The sequence below is a fragment of the Oxyura jamaicensis genome, chromosome 24 (assembly GCF_011077185.1).
Source record: "Oxyura jamaicensis isolate SHBP4307 breed ruddy duck chromosome 24, BPBGC_Ojam_1.0, whole genome shotgun sequence".
NCBI lineage: Eukaryota > Metazoa > Chordata > Aves > Anseriformes > Anatidae > Oxyura > Oxyura jamaicensis.
Genome location: NC_048916.1, coordinates 6,366,899 through 6,394,546, shown reverse-complemented (window position 1 = coordinate 6,394,546; position 27,648 = coordinate 6,366,899). Strand labels below are relative to the sequence as shown.

The following is a 27,648-nucleotide window of genomic DNA, read 5'->3' as shown; positions in this document are numbered from 1 at the left end:
GAGCGAGGCCGCCCGGCACGGCCCGGAGGAGCGGGGCCTGCTCCGGGCCTGCTCCGGGCCTAGGTCGGGCCGCGGGGCCCCGGGCTCGGCGCCGCGTCGCCATGGCAACGCGCGGCGGCACCCCGCTTCGGCACGGACTACAGCCCCCAGCAGGCGCCGCGCGCGGCTCCCGCCCCGCCCGCCCTTCGTCCAGCCAATGGAACGCCGGGCGGCTCCCCGCGGCGGCCAATGGCGCTCGGGAGGGGGCGGGACGTGCGGTTGCCAGGGGCAACGCGACCCGGATGCGGTTGCAGTGGGGGCCTGGGCGGCGGCGGGACCGGGACCGGCACCGGTAACCACGGCAACCAGGGGGCCGGTAACCCGGGTACCGGTAACCACGGTAACCCGGTACCGGTAACCACGACAACCCCGGTACCGGTAACCACGGTAACCCCGGTACCGGTAACCCCGGCCCCAGCCCTGCCCCGCGCCCCCCGAGCCGCCCCCCGCCCCGCACAGCCCCTCAGGCCCGACCGATCCACCCCGAGGCCCGGTCCGGGGGCTGCGGGCGGCGTGAGGGAGCCGCGGGGGCCCTGAGAGGCAGGTAACGGGGGGCGGGGGATGAGAGGCCGGTAACGGGGGGCCGGTAGCGGGGGGGGGGGGTGACCGGGGCAGGTTTTCAGCTCCCCAAACGCCCTGTGGGGAGGTGGGGGCGGCCAAGGCGAGCAGGGCGCTGCCAGAAGCCCGCCTGTCCCTGGGCAGCGCTGCTTCAGCCCAAGGACACCTCCAAAAGCTGCTCAGTGTTGGCACAAAGCTGCTTGCTTCCTCTTTCTTCTCGCTCTTTCTCCTCTCGGCCTTTTTAACCCGTTTAAAATTGCCCAAAGCAGGCGCTCACCTTGTCTGTACAAACTCCTGTGTCAGTGTCAGCGCTGCTCCCCGGCCCCCAGCCCCTGGGACATGGGGGTCTTGGATTCAGGGCTGTGGTGGGAGCGGAGTGGGGAGCTCAGCCCCACTGTCTTCCCTCCCTCGGGTGCCGCGGGTCCCGTGGCGAGGGGTGAGCCAGGGAACTGCTTCCCCCTCGGCCTCAGAAGAGGTGCAGGAGTATGAAGGGGTCCTGGCCCTGCCTTGCACCACGTGTCCAAGCAGCGCAAAGCCAGCGGGTGGGCTCCATCCACTACTAAATGAATAAAAAAAAACAAAATTAAGTGCAAGTGGCCTTCACCTTTAGTAGGAGAGGCGTGGAAACATGCTGACAAACGATGGCACCCCCAGTGCACCTTGTTCCCCTCCACGGCCCCGGCGCTGAGTTTCTTCTGGGGCTTTGCCACGCACGCTGTGGCGAGGGAGCTTTGTTTCTGCCTGACTGCGGTTGTTCGTTGTGATTTTTGGGTTGTTTCCTTCCTGCCGCCAGGTGCAGGGAGCCATGGCAGGAGCTATGGTACGCATTGGTGACCAGCTCATCCTGGAAGAAGATTACGACGAGACGTACATTCCCAGCGAACAAGGTAGCAGATGCCTGTCCTCCCGAGCTGCACTAAGGGACTCAAGCTTGCCAAATCATTTCTAGGTGTATTAAGGAAATGGGAGCTGGGAGAGCATGAGCCAAGAGGGCAGAAAAATGGAATTTCATGTCGAGTTCAAAAATGAGCTTTTTGATTGGTGAGGATATTTGACAGCTTGCAGCCTCCAGCTCCCTCCTTCACCAGCCTGGTAGGGTGCTCACTGACACACAGGGCCGTTTTGACAGCTTTGAGCCGTGTCCTTTCAGGACTGGGATTTCCCACCGTGCCCATTGCTTTGGCTGAAGAAGTTGGCTTTGCTGTGTACTGGCTGGCGTAGTCTGTCTCCACAGATTCCCGTTCTGTTTCCTAGAAATCCGGGATTTTGCAAGGGACATCGGGATCGACCCTGAGAAGGAGCCGGAGCTGATGTGGCTGGCCAAGGAAGGCATTGTGGCCCCGTTACCACCTGAGTGGAAGCCCTGGTGAGAGATCTCTGTCAGAAGCTGCTTTGTAAGGTTGCTGGCCTCTCCTGGCAGCTGAGCGCTGCCTGTTTGGGTGTCAGAGCAGGGTGCCAGGTGGGAAGTGAGCATAACACTTCGTGGGGACAGGGGAGCTCAGTTCTTCTTGGGGCGGTGGCAGAAGAAGAAAGAGTGTTTGAGAAGTTGGATAAGGACGTGAGCAATCTCCAGGAGAGCTGCTTCCCGTGCTGATACCTCTGGGTTCTTGGAGACATTGTGCTCCTATTCACTGAACGTAGGGTGGTCACGTTGCCCAGTAGGAATATTTTTAGAGCCTTGAAAAACCCTTGAATGAATCCATGTCCTTGTGCAGAGCACAGAGCTGCTGCTTGCGTGCACAGCGCTGATGTGCTGGTCCTTCATGTTCTCCTGCTGTTTTTGCTACGCAGCCAGGATATCACTGGTGATATCTACTACTTCAACTTTGCTAACGGCCAGTCCACGTGGGACCACCCCTGCGATGACCACTACAGAGAACTTGTCACTCAGGAGCGAAAGAAGCTGCTGGCACGTGGCGGTTTGAAAAAGAAAGAGAAGAAGAAGAAAGACAAGAAAGAAAAGAAAGACAAGAAGGATAAGCAGTCACTGAAGCAACCCACCGTAAGTAGGCTCTGCTGCTTGCAGCGACCCTGGGGAGGAGCAAGAGTGCTGGCTGAGGATGAGTGGCTGTGAATCAGAGGGTGATGCTGTCCTGGTGCTGCTTTGGAATGGGAACAGCGATTGCTTGGTTGCTGGGTCACACACACACAGAAAGCTTGGGAAGTTTTGGTTTAGGCGGGCACATCCCCTAAAGTTATTGCTGAGAAGCAAGTGGGCCAAGGCTGCTGGTGCGATTCGTAGCAGATATTGACTGTTCTTAAGGAAATTGAGACAAATAACCGAATCTCTTAGTAATGCTAAGGTAAAGACTTCCCAGCTTAAAAGCATTAAAAACATTTTTCGTGTTAGACTTTGAACCTGAGCTTGCCTCCTGTTCATGACATACTGTCTTTTGGACAGGGAACAATTATTATCCTGCAGTTGTGTGTGTGAGTGCAGGGAGGGGAGCTGGAAAACACTTGGAGTGCTGAAAAGATTTCTTTCTTTGAAGAAGACAATAAAAGGTGCCAATGCAGTTTCCATGCATACGCTGCTGTGATATCCAGGCACTGAACACAGCTTTAGGTGTGTGAGGCTCTCCTGTTCTGCTTTTGGCAGCTGCAGACATAGCCAGACGTGCTTTAGGTCCCGAGTGATGGCAATTCTTTCCTGCCTTCTGTTAGCCAGTCACAAGGCAAATGTCAGTGGGGAAAGAGAGTGTTACTGCTAAAGGCGTGGACATCTTCAACCCAGAAAACCTCAGGCCTTTGATTTGAGCATTGTCTCTTATAGGCATACAGATGACTTGAAGTGCTCCAAAATTTGCACAGCGATTTATATGTAAACCACTTTAAATATAGCTGGACTTTAAGTAAGGGTTTATGTATACAGTTACATGTTAAGTTTTAGTTGTTATTTGCTAATATTTATCCACTTAGGAAATGCAGCCAGGGATTCTTCCTTCGACAGCCTTTTGTCAAATACCCTGTGCCATTCTGTCCCCTGGGCAGGAGAGTCCCGAGCCAGAACCAGATAGCCAGATTAGAAAGGAAGGCCTCTTTGACAAAGGCAAAGGGAGAGCGTCCTGCGTATCGGACTCATGGAGACAGTTTGCATACTTGTGGCCAGATAACCTGCACCCTATACTTGTATCAGAGTTCAGCAGGCCATGCCAGACCTTAACTGATGCGGTGAACATTTTAGAAACCAGCCCACCTTTCGGCAGCTTTGATGCAGACATCCACCAGGAGCGAGGTATACCTTTGGCAATACAAGAAAGTCTTTGTTCCAGTTCTTCTGACTCACAGTCTGACGATGTAGAGGTTAGGCCAACAGTACAACCTTTGCATGTGTTAAAGAAATCCTGTTCGCTAGACTTTGAGAATGTTAAAACTCCACCAGAGTCCCCTGAAGACAAAATCCTGCTCTTTGATGAAAAGCTGAAAGGAAAGCAGAAGATTAAAGACGTGATGGATGACTGTGTCCGTAAATCTGATCATCCTTTCTCAGCTGGAGAGAAATCTACAGGGCCTGGTGGGGGTGTGAAAAGAAGTCCAAGCTTATTGCAAGCAAGGGAAGAAAGATTTTACTGCAGGAACCTTGAAATGACTCTTTTTGATGCCAGCGCCACAAATGACTGGGGTTTGCAGGAGACAGCTGATGCTCCACACGCTCGAGAAGAGCTAAGCTCCCACAGCAGAGTATCTCAGAGCAGAAGTAAGAGAAAAGTTCAAGGCGGTGAGGCTTTGGCTCAAGCTATCAGTCTCTACAAGAGCAATGAGAGCAGCAGCAGACCTGAGAGAGAGGGTTCTAAGCAAATGGAGCTGACAAAACTAGGAGTAGATACAGAAGTAGACAGCACTAATGGAGTGCTAGAGAGCCTACCCACGGCCCCTGAAGAGATCATGGGAGCACGACACTGCTTCCAAGGAACAGAGGCAAAGGGAGGATCTGATGTGGATCTTCATTCTGCAGTACCTCCTACATCGAAACATGTTTTTTCATCTGCCAAAGGTGGCTGTAACGATGATGAAAGAGGTGGTTTGATGTCAGAGTGTGACAGCAGTGATTTGGACAGTTCTCAGAATGAAAATGCACCCCAGATACGGGGAGCCTCCTCTCTACACAATGACTCTGGGAGATCGGAGGACGTGTACTCTGTCACAGAAGAGCCTAGGCTGCCTTGTCCTATCCTGGGATCATCCCTGTCTCAGATATTAGCTCCTGCTGAGAAGCCAGAGAGAGAGTGTAGCTCCAAAGACACGAAACTGTGCCACACGTTGCAGGAATGTGAAGCAGGTGCCAGCCCAGAACCTGACTGTGTTAATTTTTTGGTGGATTCGTGTGGGAAATGCACTGCCCAGGAGTCTAACAGTGCTGGCGTGCAAACAGAAGTGAATGAAGAAAATGGCAGGACAGATCAAGCTCCCGGAGCGTGGGGACATAAGGTTGCAGAAGAATTGCAGGTTCCCCCTGAGTATCTCCGTCAGATGGCTGACTGCTGGGGAAGCACCAGTCTCTGCCGGCACGTGGAAGTGGAGATGACCCAAACCAGACAAACTGCTGAGAACTGCAGCAAAATAGAGGTTGGTGAAGGAGCAGGGGGGAATGAGGCAGGGCTAAATCCTTTGTGCTGGCACTTCTGTTATAAACATTTCTGGAGAATTGAGAGGGAAATCTTGATTTGTAGCTAACTTTCAGGAGCAAAGGGAGAAAGCAGACTGCTGGAAGCTTTATAAGGAAATGTGACATTTGTTATAGCGCTTTTCCTAAAGCTCAAGAGGTGGGATGAAAAATCCTTTGTTCACAATCCTCCTTGCATGGCAAACACTGTACAATTTACATCTGGAATTAATTTTGTGTTAGGACAGGTGCCTTCTGCACTAAAAAAGAGGTAATGGGCAGCAATCAGATGGGATTGCAATACTGAATACAAAATCATGGCACTAAGACTCTTTGTAGTGAGCACAGTATAAACTCAATCTTTTTCTTGTAAATCCCACAATCTAAATTGAGAGTGAGATAAGTTATTTTTAGCCTAATTTTGCTCACTGAATCTCAGGGCCCAGAGCGAGTGAGTTGGTTAAGGCAATATAGAAGCTGTAAATCAAAGCCAGGTCTCCCACGTACATGTCCAGTATCTTGACAAATGGTCTCTGTTCCCTCTTAAATGAGGAAAACCAGGAAAAAGTTTAAATGAATTAGCTTTCCTTAAAGAGGATTATTCCCAGTGGTTACAGGCAAGTGACTTGCAGGCAGGTGTGTTATGATTTAGCACAATGTAGACCTTGGACCACTGGGGCTGTGGTCTTAGGACACCAAGGTGATTTACGGGTGTGATGGGCCATCTGTAAATGTAACTTTCTCCTTCCTCTGTGAATACCAAGCACCCCAAAAAAAGCTATTAGAAGTGGTGCTGCTCCATGAACCTGGCACTCAGCTTGCAGCAGTGGAACAAAGTGGCAGGCAGCAGGCACTGCTCTCTGACACTGCCTGTACACTAGTGCCATGGAATGGCACCGAGCTTCCCCTTCCCTGGAAGAATGCTCCAGGTTGTTTTGTCTTTGTCAGGAAGTAATTGCCTCAAGTTAATATAAAGTTACCAAATCTCTTGTTCTGAAAACAACCCGCCCCCAAACCAGCAAACAACCCCCGCCAACAAAACCCCTGAAACAAACAAAAAACGCAAAACAACAACAAAACCCCCAACCCTGGAAGGTCACTGGGTAGTGGTAATGCATTGCCTTGCTCTACTACTGCAGGTGCCCATCTGTGACTCCAGCAAACTGCTAGCTTAGGTTTCTAATTAACAGTATGTGCTTGTGCTCACTTAGGCACACTTGTTACCAGCTATAAATACAGATAAACTGCAGATTATCCTCAAAGTTTTAATTAGCCCAGTGGAAGTGAGTTTATCTTTGCTGAAGGACAGCTAACTTCTACTGCTCTACACACATAGTTAATGGCCATCTGGTAGGAAATAATTAGTTAAGCCCAGAATATGTAATTTCTTCTGTTACCATTGATGTGGCAGTGACTGGGTGGAAGAAAGATCGGTATACATTCATCTCTCTCCCCATCCCTCAGTGTGCAAGTGAATTAGCTCTGTTTTCAGTCTGTAATTTCGTATTAACACAGAGTACAGGAACTGTGATTTATGAGTACGCGTGTGCTCTGCTGAAGGAACAGCGCTTGGCTGTACTGGCACGCTACAGAGAAAATCCAAGCGTACCCTTCCTTCTCGTTTAACTGGTACAGCGTATCAAAGACGAGACTTCTTGGGTGGGGATTCCACAAAGTAAAACAGAGCGGTCCCGCTTCTTGGTGAAGACAGCTCGAGATGTCAAGCTTGCATTGTTCAGAGGTGAGGATGTTGGGTGGCTCCCAGGGCTCTTGCTGTGCTTTGAAAGGTAAAGATGTATTCAGGAGGTTCTTACTGATGTGCTGCCGCAGAACTGCTTTCTGCTTTCAGTAGTGGTGGAAAAAGTGCACTTGCACTGGTGTGAGGTAAGGAAGCAGCCTGGATTTCTGTCTGGAGATGGTAATCGCAGCTTGCGGGGTGTAGGAGACTTTCTGCTGTCAGGGGCTTCTCCTTCACTTCTTTCACACTGTGCAGAGCAGCAAGGCCAAGCAGGAAGGGAAGCTGCCGAGGTTGCCCAGGATGGTGTGGTGGTAAGAGCCTCTCCCAGAGGGTGCTGTGTTTGGTGGCGTGCAGGTGTGTGAGTTCTGTGGCTGCTGTTGTTCTCTTGCTTCCATTTTGGAGTAATGTCTCTCTACTTTCCGGACGGCCGTGCTGCTGTAAGGTGAATCACAGCCTTCAGATGGGTCTTTGGAAGACAAAACATACGAGTCAATCGAGCTGCTACTCCCTACATGCCATGTGCTGGCAGTTGTTTGGTGTTAGCTCGAGAGCAGTTCCTTGGGTCGTAGGTTCGGTGTTAGCAGACAGTGTTTGTGCAGGGGAGAGCCTCCGTTCTGAAATGAGTGTTAACTGTGAACCCATGCTCTCCTTTGCACCCTCTAGCCTTCAGGATCCCCGCTAGCACCTGTGCAGGCTCCCTTGGGGAACCTTGCTCCGTTGCGTGGCCCTGTGGCTTCTCCAGCTGGCATCCTTCGTGGCTCACTGAACTCGGACGTGGGGAGCTCTGTGGACTCCAGTCTTGCAGCCAGAGGAGAAACTCGGGTAAGACTCTTGTCTTTGGAAATATGCCCAGAAAAGCAGGCTCTGCGAGAGGTCATGGGCTTGGCAATACTTAGAAGTTTAAAAGGCAGTATTTGTGACCTCTCCTCAGTTTTGAAATACTTCTGACTGTTTTAAAAAACAAACAAACAAAACCTTTCCCAGCTCTTTCACCATATTGCTTGTTGTTTTCTTTTTTTTGCTATTTCTAGGGAGCCCAGTGCCAAATGTTGTACGGTTAGCAGCTTTAAAGAAAGGACATTTTCAGTTACTGTTGAAATGCTGTTAAGTTCATTTTAGGTGATCTTTAATTTCTATCCAAATGAAGCATGGCATACAGTACAGATGATGTAATCTAAAAATTAAAATTTCCACTCTAATATCTAATGAGAAAAAAAAACGAAAGAACATTTTCTGGATAAGAATAAGATTTACAGTCACATTGATTGTGTATAGAATGTGCCTTTCAGGATAATAAATCTAGAATGCTTTATGTAGTAATTTTTGAATTTAAAGGATAAATCCAATAATATACTTGCAAAACACTATCCAAATGAACATCTTCACTGAAGGGTTTCTTGCTGACTTAAGTCTTGATTGTCACAGGTGAGTGCAAACATTTTATTTATTGTGTTCACTCTGTGGAACTAGCTGTATGCCCCTCTACCTTCAACAAAGCGATCCAAACAAAGCATCTGCTGCAGTTGGTCTCGACTGAATCACTGTTCGGAGGCACAGGAAGGTTTTGCATATGTTCTTCTTTTTGACTTCACAGCCTGCAGAGCCCTGTAAGCCCACTGGCCACACCAAGAAGTTGCTGGGATTGGTCTGTGAAGAGAAGAGTTCTCTAAACACAGTAGCTTTAGATAAAGGGAGAAACGAAGAGGAAGAAAGTGAGAATGAGGTAGTTTGTGTGTTGGTTCTTAATACGTGTCGGTAACTGTAGTGCATGAAGCCTCAAGGAATGAGACTGTGATGCTCCCCCCAGTAACAGCTGACTGACCATGGTCATTCTTCGGGCCTTAATTTGCACTGCACTTCTTGTGTGTGTCACTTGGTTGCCAAAAAGCGTCTCATCTTTTTTCTCCTTGTACTCTCTGTAAATCAGCATCTGCCACAATGTGTTTCTCAGATTAATTGACTTGGGCTTATTGCTGTCGTGTGTTGCTGGGGCTCTGCTCCCTTATTTCCACTGATTATGAACCCTCAAGTTCCTTCGGTGTGGCCTGTGGGATTGCAGAGATCAGAACCCAATTTCAACCATTTCCTTTCTTTGAATACATGTAGAGTCTCCGTGGGACAAGACTGTTCAAAAACCTGCACATGGATGTCAGTGCCCTGGGAGGCAGCTTTGAATCCGAGGTAAGAAAGACAACGTGAAACAGGCATGTAAAACTGCCCAGAGAGAAGAGGAGCTGTGACAGCCCATGCGTGGGCTGCAGGAAAGGTACCCAGTGAATTAGTTTGTAATTCACAAGAATTAACAGCCTGGAGTGGGGCCGATGGAGAAGAAAGCACAGCAGCAGCGCTGAGTGCAGTATGAGTGGCATGTGTGAGAAGCCAGATGCAGGCTGTAGAGGGGCATGGTGTGGGTATCAGAAGGCAGATTTATGCCTGAAGGAGAATGCTTCCCGTCTGAGAGATGGCATTTGAGTTGACTGCACGTTTGCACAAGGCGGAGTTTTAATTATTTCTGAATGAAGAAAGTGAGAAACTTAAAGTCACATAGGTGTGATGGGCGAGACAGAAATCAGCTCTTCCAAGGAAGGGCAGAAAGGAGAGGGTCTCAGATCTGAATGGCACCACCGTGCCTGTTGTGGGAGGAAGGATTGATGAGGAAGAGGCATGGTTTGTTTCCTCAGTGCTTTTTTCAGTCGGTGTAGAAGGAAGGCTCATCCTCTGTTGAAATTGCAGTGGTCTCATTTTTTTGAGAGAGGAGAAGGGAATTTAGTCTGAGAACACCATCCTCGCATTGTCATCCAATTCCACAAGAATCTCTTCAGTTCTTCATTGTGGACTGGATATGGCCTCTTTTTTTGTGGTAATGTGAAACCCGTTTTCTATTTTGCATGCTGATAAATTCCATTGCTCAAGCTCAGAGCATCAGCAATGAGTTTGGTACATGTGTTGCCTTGTGCAGACATCTTGCTTTCCCTGCGGGTGTGCATTCTTTGCTAGCACTTTCTTAGCAGTGATCAGGCTTAAGATGACAAAGGGACAATGTGAAGTGCGTTGCAAGCAGCTCTAGTGATTCAGCCTGTTTGTGCTGACATTAATCCTCTCTTACCACTTTGAAAATTCTGTGTCAGTATCTGAAAGGCAAATTAATTTCTCTTAAAACATTTTCTGTATTTCCCTCACCCTTTTCACAGTATACAAAAAAATCAAGCTGTAAAATACTTTGGAGAACCTATTGAACAGCGCTGGGCAAGAACTGCAAAGATTTCTGTTAAAGTGGATGTAAAAAAAGGCTCAACTCTCTCATCTCCAAACAACAAGAAGCCCGTTGGAGCCCAATTTGTCACTGAAATGTTAATGTGTCCAGGAGCAAAGAGCTGTCTTGGCATTTCAGTGACATGGTGGGGCTTCAGGAATCTATTATAAAATGGCAATTGCTGCCCAACAGCCAGGCTGTGTCTCAAAAGCTAGTAAATCAGATTGGTGATATCTCAGCCCTGATAAAATATTAGTGCCCCGATGAAAAATATAATTCACTTGGAGCTCCATGAGATGGCAGTAGAAAAACATTCTTACGAGTGAGCTTTCAGCCTGCATCCCAAACCGTTCTCCAGCTTCTTTTCAAAATGGAGAGAAGGAAGGAACTCATAAAACAAGCCCTATAGGAAGTAAATCTAAGAAGTAATGGGATGAAAAAAGCTGGTTTTGTGTAGTCTGTGGATCAGTGTTGAACATCCATGTTCAAAAGAAATATGTGAGGGTTTAGTGACCTACTGAGATGCAAGGATGTTGGGTAAAAGTAGAGGCTGCACTGAATATGGCACAGCTGTCTGCAAGAGAGGAAGCAGAAATGCTCCCACCTTCAGTGGCCTCTTGTGGAGCAAGGAGTAATTTAGCTGGGGAAAAAGCACTGAAAACAAAACCCAAGACAGATGCTGGAGAACTTGAAGTGTGAGGTTTGTATGTAACAGCTCAAATGTCCTTTTAGAAAGAGGGCCTCCTCTATGGCTTGGTTTCCTAGCTGTTCATGGGGTTAGCTGTCACCTGAACCCAGCTTTCTTGCCTCCTGATTTCCTGCGATGGAATAGTTGCTGCAGATGTGCAAGACTGCAGTTAAATTGTGAAAGATCTTTGGGAACTCCTGAAAGGGGCAAGTAGAGGAAAAGACCTGGAAGCATCTCACTGTGGGTGCCTGGAGAGAGGGTCCAGCGACAGCAGAAGTGATCCGCAAGCTGCAGTGCTTGCAGCTTGGGAAGCTTTGGTACTCTGCCTTCTGTACAGGTCAATCTCTGGGTAAACAGTTGGAGTCAAGGGGGTCCTTTATTGGTGGGGAATTAACATGCAGAGCTCTCTTACCAGATGGAAACGTGTGAAAGAGAGCAGTCTCTGTAAGTAAACATTGCACAATACAGCATGCATTTAGTGCAGAGATGTATGTGCAGGAGGCAGCGTGGCTGGCTCCAAGGCAAGTACGACATCCATAAGGCATCAGTGCAGTGATGACTAGTTAAGGGGGAGGAATGCCTGGTGTGTTCATTGCCTTGCTCTCTCCCGTCCTGGGGAAGAATTGCTGTAGTAGGTCAGCAGTTCTCACTCACGGGAAGTAGAGCAAGCCTTGATCTGGAAAGAGTCTGGTGCAGTCTGAGCAGCGAGTTCATTGTGCGGGCCAGCAGTAAAGCAGCGCCGGTGTGCGTGCTGATAGTGAGGGTGTGATGTGGGGGAACCTGAGGCTGTGAGCCCGAGTACAGGCTGGAAAGCTCTTCAGCGGGAGAGGTTCCCACTGTCTGGGTGCACGCAGTAGGGAACAAACAGGGTGCTGACTTGTCGCAGGTGGATGAGCCTACCAGTGCGGAAAGGTGTGTGTGAATATTTGCTAGCAGATGTTACCCCACCCACTAGGAGAACAGCAAAGCGGAGGAGGAGAACTTTGGCAGCCGCTTAGCCACTGAAGCTCGTCTCCAGCACCAGAGGAGTCCCGCAGAGGAAGCTGGCAGTCTGAGAGAGGTGACGAGTGGCTCTCTGACATCACGGTCCCGCTTGCATGATGTCATTGAGCTTTGCATGCCGTAGGCAGCTTCCAGTGTTGTGGTGTGGATCTCATAGCTGCTTGGCTTGTTTCTTTTGCTGGTTAAAGTACGATTCGTGTGGAGAGGGGTGCAAACATAAAGAACAAATGCTTCCCAGATGAGGTCTGCCAGACCTATCCCACTCTGCACTTCTCTGCCTGAGAACATCCTGGAAACAGGAAGCACGTTCAGTTTTCAAAAGAATTCTGTATGCACTGAGGATTTGCCTTTTTGCCCCCCCTTTTTAGAGATAGAAAGATGGTGAAGACTTTTGTTGTAATGTCTCATGCTCAAGCTGTTACACAGGATGACTGTGCCGTTTGGATTTTCCTGAGATGAGTAGGATTCAGTTTTGGTGTCTGCTGTTTATGCTGATTGTTTGTCTCTGAATTGGATGCCTTTCTAAAAGCCGGTCCCCACGTGTTTTTTTGTTGTCCTCCACTTATGCTGATCACTTGAAGTCTGGAAGTAATATTTGATAGGGAGAAATTTCGTATTTTTTAGTGTCACTCAGCTACAGGTAAAATGTGTTACAGCTTGTGAAAAGATCAGCTAAAGCCATTTACAGCCTGGCTGACTCTTCCTAGCTCTGAAATCCATAGAAAATCCACCATCTATTTCTGACACAAGGAAAACCTCCCTTCCCTTCCCTTCCACCTGTGCATCTGATTCTCCAGAAGGGGGAACTGTGTGAGTTGCACTAGTGATCATTAAGGCATAACGTTAACAAAACTCTTGTCTGCATCTGTCCTTAAAATAGGGTTCTACCAGCTGAAGAAATTATTCCGGGATATTCTAGTAACTGAGGTGAATTTGCCTGGAGAGAAATCTTTTTGTGTGCACAGAATTAATGGACACGTCAGTACATTGCCGTGTGTGTCCCTCAATACCTGTTTCCTGGTTTTAAACGTAAGGATCCTGGCTGGTCTCAGCTGGCGTACCTTTCCTTGGGCGTTGTCAGATGTCCTGAGAGAAGGTTCTCATAAAACCTCTAACCCCAACTATCCAAAGGGGAGCACGATCAGTGACTGGTCTTTCCAGACACGCTCATCCCCAGATAAGAGGAAGCATAGCAAAGGCGGGCCGCCTGGAGGGTCACTACGGAGACGACACCTGCACACAAATTTGTCTGTGTTCGGGACCAAAGGTGTTATCAAGGCCTTTGGAGAGCCTCGTGTGGCTGGCTAGTGATTCAGTGGTGTCTGCGATCCTTCGCTAACCAGGCACTGGGCTGGAAACAGGCCGTAAGCTTTCATTTATTACTTGGCAAATTGCAGGTGAGTCTCTGAACTGTAGTTTTTTTGGAAAGTATCCAGTGATTTGATTTCTCTGTCCTCCCCTCCGGTTTGATTGATGATTCTCTCAGCCCTGAGAAGGTCTCGCAGACAAATGACATGTCCAAGACATCCCTTCGGTTTGCCGCAGCTCCATGTTTAAAACTGACAGCATTCCAGTTGCACTTTGATAAAAATACATCGTTAAAATATGCAGTCTGTGTATGGTACACGCTGTACGCAGGATGCAGCTAATGTTTGACAAGACACCACAGCATTAATAAAACAGCGAGAAAATAGGAAGTGCTAGCAGTTTTGTTTGCATACTGATGAGGGAACCTTTTCCTGCTTCCTCCTGGCTATCACGCTTTTTATTGTCAGTTCTGTGGGCCTCCCCACTGCTGGGAGAGGCAGCCAAACCTTTGGGTGACTAAGCTCTTACTTGGGATTGCTTTTCCCAGGGCCAGGGGGTTCTGCCATTTCTCAGTCTAGAACGTTAGCTGGTCTAGTTCTGAGCTCAGAGTGGCAGTGCCTGTCTGTAAGTTTGTGCCCCTGGACAGTGGGGTGGCTGCATCCTGCCTACCCTTCTCTAGCTATTCCAGGCAGAAGTTAAACATCTGGCAATTCTGCAAGCTTCCCTCTCTCGCTGAACAGACTCAGTGTAAAAGCATGAGTGAGCCTACTGCAGAGCGTTTCAGGTGCTCCCATGGACACTGCTAACGCTGAGACCCCATGAATACAAAAACAGTGGAGTAAAAAAAAGTCTCAACCCCAGGAAATGAGTGGGTTTATCTTAACAAGCCTTTCCTTTGAGATGGACTGTGTGAAAATAAGTCAAATTGGTCTTGTGGAAGTCACCCAAAGCTTTGTGATATTTTTGCTTCTTGCTGTAGAAGAATCCATACTATTTTCACGCCAGCATCTTCCCAGAGAAGGGGTTAAAGAATGTTGTAGCTATAATTGTGTTTGACTTGCTGCCTAGAAGGAGTCTTTAAAATCAAGACATGCTGAAGAAGGACAAGAGTCTTCCTTGGATGCTGATGATGCATGCCCTCCAACGCCGGGTAAAGTCCTTTCCGGAGATGCTGACTGTGGCCTTTCTGGCCAGAACAAAGAGGATTCTGATGGGAAACTCACTGGGAATGAGCTACTGGGCGAGAAAGATGCTGAGGTGGAAGGTGACGTCTCGGCAGCTGATGAGCTGCCACGGTCTCTGGAGGAAAGGAGAGCACCAGGGACAGATGTGCCCGGCAGTCCTGTGCAACCTAGAGCTGCATCTCCAGATGCTGAAGCTGCTGAGGCAGATCAGCTGGCAAGCCTGGCTGTCACCGTTGACACCGTGTCTGTTGATGAAAATATAGTAAATGAGATGAGGGAAGAAGCAGCTGATCTGAAAACAGACAGCAGGCTGGATGCTGGCAAAGTAAGAGACCTGCCTGCACGGATTGGGTTTGGTGTGGAATCTGCTGTGGCTGTTCCCATTGCTTTGTAAGGCCTTGATTCAGGGAAGCACTTGGAACACTTACTCATCTTCTGTTAAGTCAGCATAAGTGCTTTCCTAATCAGCAGCCTGTTCCTGGGGGGGCACGAGTGCTCTGAATTCCCAGATCGGCAACTTTAGTACTGAGCTAGGAAATATTCTTCTAGGCGTACACAAAGTGCTGTCCAAAGCAACTGACAGGCAAAAATCCTGGACGGGGCTGTGTGTTTCGAGTCTTAGAGGAGAAATAAGTCTCAGCTTTCAGTGCTGCCATCTGTACGAAGCAAGCAGGTTTTATAATGAAGTTCACACCAAGCCCAGCTGTCCGTGCTGCTTTGTTTCTCTCCTTCTGTTGTTTCTCTCAGCTTATGTAGAGATGGGGCGAAAGTGTAAAGTGAGCTGCCAGTTGTGATGTTTACAGCTCCGCGGGAGGATGCTGAGAGGGAAGCGTGAGGTCAGCGTGGGGAAGGACTGTGGGACTGGACCTGGGGGCTGGCTCCAGAGCTGCAGCTCGAGCCTGGAGCCTTCCTTCCAGTCTGTGCGGTGCTTCTGTGGTGCTGTCTGAGAGGGAAACGGGCAGGCAGCTGGCTGCAGCGGGCTGTAATGAGGTGCTCCCCGTGCAGGCTCCGGCTGGAGGTGGGCTGCTCTGCATCACGAGGTGCAGGAGGGGTAACAGGCTGGACCCTGCAGCTGGGGGGTCAGGTGCACACCTTCCAGGTTTGTTCAGTGCCGTGCAGAAGTGTCAATGTGAGACCTGATAAATGACGTCTCTCCAATTCAGTTTTCCTCCAGCTAATTTTGATGACTTATCTCATTCCTTTGGTGGGTAATGTCTAAGAAATGATAAACTGCAAAACTGAGTCTAAAAAACCCATGCTCTGTCCTGAAGAGCTTGAAGCTGAAGTCTTTGCTTTTATAAGCACCATCTGCATGCTTCCTTTACATTTCTGGGTAGTTGTGCTGAAGTCAGCAGGACTGCATGGGTGCCAGTGGTAAACAGCTCTGCGCTGTTTCACGGTGCCTGGAAACCCAGGAGTCCTCGCAGCACGGGGCACAGCGCAGCCAGGTGTTGGACTTCTGCAGGCACTGAGGAAGCATGCCGCTGTCCTGTGCGGCTTCACACCTCACTTGGTGGCCTGGGGGGTTCTCAGAGCTGGGGAGATTCTTGCAGAAGGAACAGGACCATAAGCAAGTTCATTTTATTGGGGATATTTGAGGAGCACTTCTTTGCCCTCCCCAATCCCATCCTCTGCACCTGCCCTCCTTCCCCAGTCCTTTCTCTGTGGTGTTTTGTGATTGTCTTGTGGGTCACACCCTTGATCTTTCCTGAGATGTTCAGTCACCTCACACACATGCTGTTTTACTTCCCTATGGTGTACAGAGACCAGATTTGTCTTCCGAGTATCATTTGTCTTCTTTTTAGTTGGAAATGCCTAAATGAAGCGGCAGGGCTAGCGCATCTGCAGGCCGTAATGCGTATCTCCTTTCAGCTTTCCAAGGCATCTGAGACCAGTGAATGTGTGGAGGACTTGCAAGCTTCCAACCGCTCAGACCACGAGCTGATTCAGCATATGGTGAGTCGCTAAAAGTCCCTCGTTCCTTGGGCGTGGGCTTTGCATTCCCTGGGAACGTGCAGCCAGTTTGAGATCACGGCCATCTCGTGCGCTCTTACTGCCCTGCCTCCCTGCTAAGCAGTGCCATTACAGCTGGGGCACAGGCCACCAGTGTCGTCCTTTGTGTAGCTTCCTTTGGTACTCAGGGGTGTTCTTGAGATACTGAAGCACAGCTGTGCTAGCAAATTCCTGAGTGAGCACAGGCTTTACCAGATGAAGAGACTTGACCAAGAACTGCCTGTGTACAGAGAGCAGTGTGGGCAGAACCAGCTCTCACTCTCAAACCTTCTCTTACTCCATGGCTATGCTTCCCAGGGAGAGGCCAGCCCCAGGTCAGGCACTCGGAATTGTTCACAGGTCTGCTCTGTGAGGTCCTGACATGGGTATTCTTGTGGTGGGGAGGCTGTGGTACTTCCACGGTCAGGGGTGATGACAGGCTTTTACCGACTGGGAGCAGAGATTGCAGAAAAGTGCAGGTTCGTTCTGCGGGTGAGGTAATAGCCCTGCAAAAGTAGGTCACTCATAGCTGGGACTCCACTCAGATAATTGCAAAATGGAAAATAATAAGCAATATAAAATCATGCTTTAAGGGACTAAACAGCTTTTCCTATTGGAAGTGTGTATGGCTGGGGGACCTGGCTTCTGAGTGTCCCAGAGGGAGAACATGCAGGAGGGTAGCCCTGAGATGGGGGGTGAAGTGCCCATCAGCATCTCTTTGTCTCTACAGGAAACTGCCGCTGCCATCTGCCACTGGGAGCAGAGGCAGCATGGCCAGAAAATGGCTGAGAATATCATTATTTACCAGTGTTAGTACGAGCTGGTGTTGGCAAGGGGCTGCTGCATCAAACGCTACCTCTTCTGGTGCTTGCTTGTGGGCATGTGTACGCACACACACACACGCTGGGTCTGCAGCCAGGTGCACGAACCCACAGACTGCCAGCCGGGAGGACCGGACGAGTGACCAGCCTGTGGGCTACTTGCAGGAGCTGGCTTTTAGGGGAGAGAAAAATCTGAGAAAATCTGCAGCAATATTGGAAACTGGGTTGGGGGCCGAGGGGGGAAATCTGCTGCTTGCTGTCGACGTGCTGTGTGTCAGCCTGCCTGCTGTGACCTGCGGCATGGAGGGGTGCATGGGGTGGTATGGCCGAGCTCACTGCCCTGCAGCAATTCCACAACGTCCTTGTGTGGAATTGCAGTCCCCTGGCATCGCAGGGAGAGTTTCCTCCGGGATCATCAGTGAAAAGAGCCTCACTGCAGCCCTGTGCCACTGCCCCACCTGTCGTCATCCACGCAGGTAGCTCTGTGTAAGCCATGGTGTCTGCCTGTGCCCCGACAGCACGGGAAGCAGAAAAGGCAGCTTGCTGCTGGTCAAGCCACTACCGGAGCCATCTGACTGCAGTACAGATACGATCTGTTCTTGGATGCAGGCCTGAGTCTTGATGTAGCCATCTCCTGTGTCCTGTAAACCCTTCTAATTGTAGTAGCACTAGATATTTGAACTGACTTGCTATCAGTGGAATGATGAGCATGGATTCCAAACTGTGTTTGGATTTTATTCTAGTCTCTCAGGAGCCCTGGCAAACCCAGTGCATGCTTGTCAGACACTGATCCTTTTCTTTCTTCTTCAGGACCTGGCTTTCCAGAGTCGGTTTTCTGAGCAGGTATTGGATGTGGGTGTTCTGTCTCCTGTTTTAGACGGCCCCATGTGCAAGGTAAGTGCTTTACATGTGATCAGGGACCAGCCTCTGAACGAGCAGGTTAAAATACTGCACCGTGGTGTACTGAGCACAGGATGAAGCTATTGGCATCAGGTTTTGAGGCAAACTGGAGAGAGATGTTAAGCACCCTGCCTTTGGGGCAGGGATGGGAGCAGCAGTTCTGGTGCACTGTTTTATCTGCAGAGAAGCAGGTAGCTGCAGTCCTTCCCATGAGGGGAAGCTATACAACGAACATGCTGTTTGAATTGAGGTGATTTGGGTGGTGCGTGTGTGCAGGCTCACAGAGGTGTCCTTCCACTGCCCCCAGTACCAGTGTAGACAACTGGCTTTCCCAGAGAGTGATGGGAGGCAGAGTCTATTTTACTTTTTTTTTTTTTTTTAAATCCTTTTCTTTCTCTTAAGCAAATGAAGAGGACTCGTGGCAGAACACAATAGTGTAAAATGAAGAAAAGGAGGTTGCCTTCCCTTGACAGGTTTTCTTATAGGGAAGCCTATTGCTGAGCATTTGCTCGTCTTGCCTGCTTTCATGTAGCTGCGAAATAGGATCCGTTCAGTGTGCCTGTGGCATATGGAGGAGTGTACATACGCCTGCACGTGTCTGCTTCCTACATCACATCGGCCCCATATGTAGCTATGTTAGGGCAGTCCTGACTGGAGAAGATTGCTGTGCCTCTTGAGGTTTTATCTTGTCTTCTCAGCATGTTACTGAGTTGTCTTGTGCAGCCCCACATTCCTATCGAGCCATCCCAGCTACCCCTCTCCTGCACCATCCTCTCAGCTCATCAGCGTGTTGGCTGGAAGAGCGTGCTGCACGGGGAGGCAGAGGGTCAGGCTCCAGCTGGGGTTTACTCAGCCTTGCTCTGATTGTAAGTGAGTTGATCAGCTGCACTGGAGGAGACCTTGAGTGGCAAACTCACCACCTGTCCAGCAGAGAGGAGCAATCCAGTTTGTTAGGTTGTCTGGAGAATACACCTGTCCTCTTGTGCCTAATAATGAGCATAATCAGATGTGAAGGGAAAACAAAACATATGCCTGCTGTGTTCTCCCCCTCTCCCTCTTGCTACAGCACAGTCCTCGTGCATACAAATGTCTTGTTGGAGCAGCACATTTTGAGTTTATTACAGCCTTGTCTTGAAGAGAGAGAGGTAGGTTTGAAATGGTGCCCCCTGCAGAACTGCAGCTGCTCTTTTCTGTTGAAAGACAGAGGCTATTTTGAAATGAGACTGGATTGTTGCAACGTGTTTACTTTCATGCAATGAGCTTGCCTTGCTTTAAACATATTGGCAAAATACTCTCAAAAAAGAGACTGCCTCTGTGACACTACACGTGCGCAGCATTGGAAGCTTTTGGTTAGCAGGTTTTGGCAGGAGCTGTGGTAGATTGCAGAGGCAGTGTGGGCTGCTGCCTGCAAGACTTGACTTTTCTGCTGGCAATGGGGAGGTTGATCCTTTCACCCTTCACTTAGCAGGCATTTGAAGTGCTGGCATCCTGCTTTGCTGGCATCGTTGCTGCGATGGCGGTGAGGAGCTGGAAGCAGGCATGGGATCTGAGCTGTTGTGTGCTGGAGACCGTGGAAATCCTCCTGTCGAGGCCCCTTGGGGGCTATGCTCTGCAGAGGGAAGACGGCCTATTATCTGTCATCCTGCTTTCATGTGTCCAGGAGCCTGGCTTTGTATTGTGAGCATGTGAGATTTTTCCTGTGGGACTCAGCCTGGTGTTTAAGCAGGACAGAAAACCAAGCTGCTAGCAGTATTTGGTGCTTCCTCTGGGACTGCTGGGGATCCTGAGGCAACAAGAGGGGCAAGACTCCAGCAATTTCACAGACAGGGCTTAAAATCCAGCCCTTGTTCCCTGCAGGCAGGGCTCCATTCACCTCCTCAGTATGTCTGGAGGTGTCTGCAGTCGGTGGTTTCTGCGGAGGGACTGCCCCTGGGAAGGCATGTTGGGCAGGAGTGTCATGGTGGCCCCAGGTCTGAGCTCAGCAGCATTACTCTGTAACCGGTTACCTTTATTCCCCGAAAGATCTCATTCTTCATTTGTTTGGCCTCTCTCCTTTCCCAGGCGGCACAGCCTGGTTTGAGCCAGGAGATGTTTGTAGGGCTCCTCAGCTCTCAGGAGTTAAGCCATTATTTAGGCTGGGAGAGCTCTGACCAGGCTGATGTGATGGAAGGTGACAGCACTTGCAGGGAATCCTTCTGCTGTTTGCTCTGCTGAACATTTGCATAAATTACTGCTGTTTTAATTGCTTTTTTGGCCCTGCTCCACAGTACATTCCTGCATGGCAAGGGAAGAGCTCACCTGCAGTTTCTGTGGTCCCCAAGAGCTTAAGAGTGGGCTACCCCTCTCTGGACAAGAGACCTGATATGCAGAAGCCTCAGCAGGCAGGATGAGCTGTTAATCCTTTCTCATGTGGGACTGAGAGCTTGAAGAGGGAAGCTGTTCCCTCTCCCCAGGTGAATTACACAACGCGTGTTTGTGTGGCCCTGCTGGAGGAACAGAGGTGCCTGGTAGCTGGCAGGTGGGAAAAGGAGCAGCTGACTATGGAAACAGCAAGTACTTGAATATAAAAGTGTTTCCTATTTCATAAGTAAGCCACCTGAAGTCACGCTGAGTGTGTTACCAAGGGAGCTGGCTTTGTCTACAGCACCCAGACGGATTTCTTCTGGATGGAGTAGTCAGAAGTCTGCAGGTAGCTGTGGCTGCAGGAAGTGTACTGCCCATCGTGATCTGTTTGAGAGCCAGGATGCAAGGCAGGATCAAGCCCTGTTGTGATTCTGGTCACAATATCTCAATTTTAGTGTTACTTGGCTACGTTAAGAGCCCACAGTCTAACACCACAGCCAGAGCTGAGCTCCCCGATGTCTCTGGGCTGATGGATCTCTACCTCCAAGGCGCTCCTGCGGTATCTCGAGACTTTGGTTCCGTTGCAGGAGGGGAAGATAACACGTTCAGCTGGGCGTTCTGGAGTGCTCTGTGGTAGAGTTTGGTTTGTGGGCTTGGTGCTGGTGTGTTGGACCAGGGTGGCACCGCTTTTCAGCGGAGCCTCTGTAAGGTCCTGAGAGGCTTTGATGGCAAAGGACCAGCGAACTCCACACTGTTTGCTTTTACCTGCAGGCCCAGGAGCTGGGAGAAGAAGAAAAAGATCAAAGCAAAGCCAGTATAGAAGAAGAGCAAAGCAAAAGAACAAAAGCTGCTGAGAGGTATGGTACCACCAGTCAGGGTTAGAAAGGAGGCATGGACAGCTTTAGCTCCAGATGATTTTCCTGTCTTGTCTGCCTCTGCTGTGCTGTAGTCACTGTGACCTGTACAGGAGCTCCCCGTAGGACATCCTGAGACCCTGCAGCTTCTCACAGGATTTCTTCCATTCAGTCTTTCTCCCACCACCTCTTTAGTACTGTCTCAACAGATTTCAGCTTCGTTTCAGCTTCTGGCTGGGAAGGCAACAAAGCTGCCTGCCTTCCGCTTCCTTGCGACTACCCCCAGCCGTGGAGCTGGCTTCTCCATTTCCCTTACAGCTATCCGACTGCTCCAAGGTTGGGAAAGTCAGTCTCTTGCCAAGATGTTCTGACTTTGTTCTCATTGTGTGGTGCCTTATGTCATGTACCCAGAGGAGACAGGCACTAGCCATTGCCTGCTAACAGACCTCCAGGTCCTGAGGCAGGTCCCAGTCTCGGTCAGTACTGGTTCTGCTGGGCTGCCGGCTCTTCGCTGGGAAGAGCCATAGCTGGAGGCTCCTGGGGCCTGGCTCCTGTTCCTGATGGCAGGGGAGTTCAGCTCCAGTGTGACCAGTTCTGTTCCACTTCCTTCCACAGGGGCGGCACAGGGGAAGTCACTGTTCAGCCAGGTGTAAGTGGGAAGCTGTTGTATTGACCTGGTGTGTGGACATGGCTAGAATGCAACAGCTCTTGCCCCGAGAGCAGCGCAGGCTTTCCAGACCCTTAGTGCCTGTGAGCTACTGACTGCCTAGGGGAGCTATTTTCCTCCTGCTTGTGGAGATCTGTTTAAAACAAGTGGAATATTGTGCTGAGCAGCGAGCTCCGTGGTCTCCTGAGCTCACCCTGCCTTTGAGAGTTGCAGCATGTGGCATTTATAGATGAATTGTGTCAAAACTCTTAGCTTCCACACAGAGCTACAAAGCACTCTGGGGCATGGGGAACCAAGAAGCTGTTGTTGGTGCCAGGAAAACTTGTGAACAGAAGAAGTTGCAGTCCATCTTAATGACTGGCTGCGTGCACCTGGGATTCACAACTTTGTGCTTGGAGGAGCTGCTCACGTGAAGGTCCCTGAAAATGTGTTCTGCCCCCAGGAACTGTCTCCTTATCGCTTGGTACCTGCTTCCCAGCTATGTGTCCTCTTGCTCTGCCTGCAAAGCTACTTTGTGCTTGCCTAGTCTCTCTTCTCTGTGCTTCCAAGATGAAGTAGAACTGTAGAAGTAGACATGCCTGCCAATATTTCTATCTCTAATTTAGACAACAACGTATTACTAATAGGGCTGATGTATCCTGGGGAAATCCTGTAAGAACTTGCAAAGAGAGGGAGGTAATCCAGCAACGAGCTTCAGTATTTTGAGGTTGACAGACGCATTAAATCCTCAGCTGCCCTTTAGTTTGGCAGGGCTTGAGGTGGTGTGGATGGTTTGGAGCTTGGGAGCTTTGCTGGGGTTTTGGCAGCCCTATATTGGACAATGGAGTCCCCTTGGCAGGCATCTAAGTCAGCTGCACGTCCCATCTTCCCTCTGTCTTTGTGTACCTGGAACAGCCACGAGAATCTAATCTGTGCTAATCTGATATTCTGTTACCTTTTTTGTGCTGCGAAGTGAGAGGGATCAGAGTGGTTGTGAAACGTCAGGACAGAAGTGTGTTGCTTTAGAAAATCCCAAACAAGAAGAGGTGGTGGCCCTGGAGCTGGCGGAGGGATCGCTGGATAGCCTAATCAATCTGGAAGAGCTTGCTGCCCCACAGAAAGAGTAAGGGCTCCGTTTAAGTTCATTTAAGTCTCTGGTGTTGTAAGCATAACAGCTTTTGTCCTCCCCTCCCCGACCCCATTGCTGTTTGAAGTTACCGTGTGATGTTAGCACGCCAGGAGATGTGGCTTGGTGGGCACAACAGAGCTTGAGAACATCTCGGTGTGCAAATCCCCGCAGCTGTTCTGTGCCGAGAGTGCCAAGGTAACAGTCTGTACCGCGAGGGTGCGAACAGCAGCTCAGCCCCTGGGGCCTGGGGCGTAGGGCTCTGGTACGGAGAAAGATCTGTTTGCTTTCTTCTTGGAAAAGCCTTACCGGTGTCGCTAACAACGCTCAGCACTCACACGCCCTGGTAAAGACTTTGCTCAGTTCTCATGCTGAGTACTGCTGAGGTCTCAGTGTGCGTGGGGGGGGAGGCAACCACTTCACTTTTAGAGACACTGGGATCACTGGTTTGAGATGGTGAAGTCAGAGCACACGATGGCAGAGCTCGGCTTCCCTGCAAAAGCCAGTGGTCTCTCATGGTACTAAATTGGTGCTGGCTGCTGGTCTGTTCCTGCAGTCCCACTGCAATAGGAGCGAGCACGCTGACTTTGCTTTCTGTGTCAGACGACAGATCAGCAGATGTAACTGGGAAAAAATAGGCAAAACAAGTGGTGGAGTAGCAACCCTTGGTGTGAGGACAAGCACAGCACCTCCCTTTTTATTAGGGCTTGTTTGTGTAAATGTGTGTGTGTTGGTTGGATGGCTTTTAAAACAAAAATTAGGGCAAAAACCAGAGATAAAAGGGTAGAAATGCCCAAGTTGCTCTGCAGAGCAGCCTGATAAATGGTACCTTCTGTAGGCATCTGTGCAGTTGGCCCAGAGCATGTGGTGTTACGGGGGAATGCTGGGGAAGCAGGATTTTTTCAGGACCCTACTACCCTTCCCTCTCTCTCGTTCTTTTGCTAATGGCTGCATGAGTAACCTTTTCTCTCTGACTCAAGGTTATATTACTAGAGCTATTATTTCCCTGATTCTTGGCAAGACAGAAGTCTCTCTGCCTTATGCTAGGAGTCTCAGAGCATGATGAAACCTCGCTGCTTCAGTTCTCACTAGCAAAGAATAAAAATGTTGTCCTTAGACTGCTCTTCATTTGTCCTCCTTCCCCTTCACCCTCTTTCAGACAGACCTTATAATTTTGCTGTTCTATGTCTGGGAAAAAAACTAAAGCACACACAAAAAACCACCTTAATTATAAACAGATTGGTTCTGTATTTTTGGAGAGCTTAGGGCTATCTGTTGCCTAGGGCTGGCAAACTCCCAGCACACTTCAGATTACAATTGCAGAAAAATACCTGGTCCATTAGACGAGTATTGCCAACCCCTGGGCTAGAAACCAGTCCTGATTGCATCTGCTTTTATGCCTGGCAGTCAGATCCAGGTTTTCAAAGCTGCTAGGTCCTTCGCGAGGTGAGGCTGTGTTACCCTCACAAGGTGAGCTGTAGTGTGCCAAAAGAAGAGTCGTTCAGGACCTACGTGCTGCTAGGGCTAGGGTTAGTAATTTATCAGTCCGAGTTTCTCTGGGAGTCAATGAGAGCTCCAACCAGGGTGCCTGGGGACACCCCACGCTGTTACCTGAGATATCATGCTACACGAAGCTTGGAGCCTGGGCCGTGTAGCCCTCAGTAGCCTTGTGAGAAATGCTTTCCTGGATCTGCGGCTGAAAAAGTTGAGGGTGTAAGGCGCGTGAGTCTGGCTGGCAGGCAGGTGAATGGATTTATTCTCCAGGAATGTTGCAGGGGATGCTGGCAGGAGGAGCTCTGTAACAAGGTTGTCTTCTGCCTCCGTGTCCTCCACCTGCCTACACTGCTGCTCCTCACCTCCTGTGAGCTAAACAGCAAGTGTTCTGCAGCAGCCTGCAAGTGGCTGCAGGCTAGGGGAGCTTCTGCACATCCTTTCCCTTCGTAGACTGGCAAGCTTGTGGAGTAGGTGGCTTTGAGATTTTTGGTTTGGAGGTGATACTGTGTGGGGGAACGTTGCTGTTCTCTTCGCGTTACTCAGTTCTCTCACCCTTTTGCCAAAGGAACTTTCTTTTTTTGGTAGACAACCTGAAAAGGAAATAAAACAAGAGCAGTCCCTGAGCCAGCCTAGTGAAGAATCCCTGGAGGGAATAGCCAAGGAGCTGGAGAAGGAGATTGAACAAGAGAAAATGCACTTACTGCAAGCAAAGGAGGAGAAAATTCAGCAGTTCCAGGAGGAGATGCGGCAGCAGGAAGAAGAAGAAGCTCAGAAGCTTCATCAGCAAAAAGAAAAATCCCTCAGGTACTCTTCTTTTGTCCTGTTTCTCCTGAGCCTTTCCCAGCTGCGATTCCCTGTTGGTGGCAGCAGGTTTGTGCTGTGTTAGAGGCCACCACCTTGAAACGGGTGCTACTTTGCAGAGTTGTGGGTGAAGGAGGCAAGAAAAGGGCTCTCGGGGTGGGAAGGAGCATGGGACTCTGTCCTGGCCCTGACAGTTCTGCAGGTGAGGATCTGCACATCTTGAAATGAACAGTGGTCTGCTGTCAGTGCTGTAAATGCTCAAAGCAGCTATGCAGAGGATGCAGTCTGCCTGAGGAAATCTCTCTCCAGTACAGACGAGAGCATCTTCCTCCTGTCCTGCACAAAGAGCTATCATTTGGTACACGTGCAGCTTTCATGTAGCTGTGAACCTGTCTCTTATTGTTAACCTGGGAAAAGTTTCCAGTTCAGCACTTGGAGCTTTACCACCTGGCAGGCTTTCAGATTCTGGGCTAAACAGTAGTAATAGGACTGGAAATTGGAGCATTAGAGAAGATGAGGTTACCCCAGAGGAACTATTTGAAACTCTGGTACTGTATGTTTTAAAGAGGGACTTCCAAACAAGACTTTAAGGAATAGGGCATGGATTCCTGTGTAAAACCCAGCCAGCGCCTGAAGTTCTCATAGCAATCCAGGGAGCAGAACAGCAATGGGAGTGGTGTCCTCTATTTGGGAGATTTTTCTCTCAGGACTTGTACTAGAATTACCGGGGCCACCCCAAATAAGTTCTTGGCAGCACACAGTGAGGCAGGAAAGGTATCTTGGTGTGAAATGTTGTGGGAATGTTGTCCTGGCTGCAAGGGGCAGCACAGAAATTGCACCTGGAGAGAGAGATGTCTAAAGCAGTGGGAAAAGAAGGTGCTGTATGCAAGTAGGAAGCTTACAGATGTGCTTCCAGGTACCTTGGCTGGGAGTCTGGTTTCCCCTAATAGCAGTTGATTTCTCTTACTGAAGAAAGTGCCACCTGTGGTGGTGCAGTACACTGTAAAAATACACCACAGAAGCTTGATGCTCAGGGGCTGTGTCTCCTGTGCCAGCAGCCAGACCATGAAGTTATGGGAGAGAATTAACTGGCTAGAGCCGTGGGGATGCATCACTCAGGAGGCACGGGTAGGGGGAGCCGATCTGTAGGCCCTGGGGAAGCAGTTGGAAGATACTAGAGCTGCCTGAACTTTTTATTTTGTTGTTGCTCATTTCTCAGGACTCTGAAAGAGGATTTGGCAAAGGTTTCTGAGGAAGAAGAGTTGCGTGTGAGAAAGGAAGAAACTGAGAGACTCTCAAAGCTGCGAGCCAAAATCGCCTCAGAGACTGAGGCAGAGGAGGAGAAGATAAGGTGAGAAGTTTTCCTGCAAATAGTAGGAAGCTGCCATCCCTAGGGATATAAACTCGGGGGGTTTGGGAGGGACGCACCTTGCATGCCACCAGCAGCCACGCAGAGGATGTACTAGCCAGCCTGAGCCTCCCATAGCTGCTACCTGGCCTGGTTAGTAAGTATGAGGGCCTGCGATGCTGGATGTGCTGGGGAGCTGAGTATTGATTGGAGGTGAAACTGATGGGCCGTAATGGCTGACAGATACGGCTCTACTTGACTGCTCTGCTGTTTATTTCCAAAACCTTAGCTGATACTCTTGTGAACCAAAGTGTGCTTTGGTTCTCCATTTCTTCTGGATTTTGCACGTCCTGTCCTGTAGCAGTGTGTTTTCCTAGCTCTGGTTCCCAAATGGAGCACAGTGTTAAAAGTACCAAATTCTGACCTGCTTCTCTCTCTCTTTTTGTTGCAAACCTGTCAGGGCAGAGCAAGAGTTCATGCTGCAAAAATTGAGAGAAGAGTGGGAATCACTGCAGGTAACGGAGAAGAAGAACTTGGAGAGGAAGAAGCAACTTGTTTTGGAGAAAATGAAGCTGGAGATGGAGGAAGCTCAACAGAAAGAGATGGTCAGGCTGGAACAAGAGAAGGAACAATTCCTCAGGGAGCTTAAGGAGAGATTAGAAACAGAAAAGAGAAAGGTGAGACTTGTTTGTTACCAGCTGGGGTCAGACCCATGCTGTTTATGCTGACCTGGCTTGCATTGCAATGCTAACATTAAATAAGAATAAATAACTCCTTCATGTGCTTTAATAATGACTCAGTTAAAACCCAAAGAAAAGATGTTTGGCATGCTGTTGGAGGTATGATCGGGCTGAGGAGGAGTACTCCCCCATTTTTATTACAATGCTGATTAAGTAATGATTATCTAAGTGGCCACATTGCATCTGCAGAAGAGAGGAAGAACACTGTGC

At 49.5% G+C, this 27,648-nt stretch overlaps 1 protein-coding gene across 10 annotated transcripts in view; it reads left to right on the top strand.

Annotated features, from left to right (window-relative positions):
• The first annotated feature begins 1,150 nt into the window (after positions 1-1,150).
• Positions 1,151-27,648, top strand: part of CEP164 (centrosomal protein 164) — a 38,329-nt gene continuing 11,831 nt past the window's right edge. Inside the window, exons 1-17 of one of the 10 annotated variants that reach the window (XM_035346126.1) lie at positions 1,151-1,180; positions 1,391-1,484; positions 1,852-1,963; positions 2,389-2,599; positions 3,517-5,190; positions 7,602-7,760; positions 8,533-8,661; positions 9,045-9,119; positions 11,835-11,939; positions 14,258-14,698; positions 16,246-16,329; positions 17,997-18,080; positions 21,201-21,286; positions 22,903-23,052; positions 25,135-25,353; positions 26,570-26,701; positions 27,159-27,375. In XM_035346126.1, coding sequence (XP_035202017.1) covers positions 1,403-1,484; positions 1,852-1,963; positions 2,389-2,599; positions 3,517-5,190; positions 7,602-7,760; positions 8,533-8,661; positions 9,045-9,119; positions 11,835-11,939; positions 14,258-14,698; positions 16,246-16,329; positions 17,997-18,080; positions 21,201-21,286; positions 22,903-23,052; positions 25,135-25,353; positions 26,570-26,701; positions 27,159-27,375 — 3,960 coding nt within the window. In that variant the 5' untranslated portion in view covers positions 1,151-1,180; positions 1,391-1,402. Of the gene's footprint in view, positions 1,181-1,249; positions 1,485-1,851; positions 1,964-2,388; positions 2,600-3,516; positions 5,191-7,601; positions 7,761-8,532; positions 8,662-9,044; positions 9,120-11,834; positions 11,940-14,257; positions 14,699-16,245; positions 16,330-17,996; positions 18,081-21,200; positions 21,287-22,902; positions 23,053-25,134; positions 25,354-26,569; positions 26,702-27,158; positions 27,376-27,648 lie in introns of those variants that run through there. The other 9 variants (XM_035346127.1, XM_035346130.1, XM_035346129.1 and 6 more) reach the window with 9 other exon arrangements.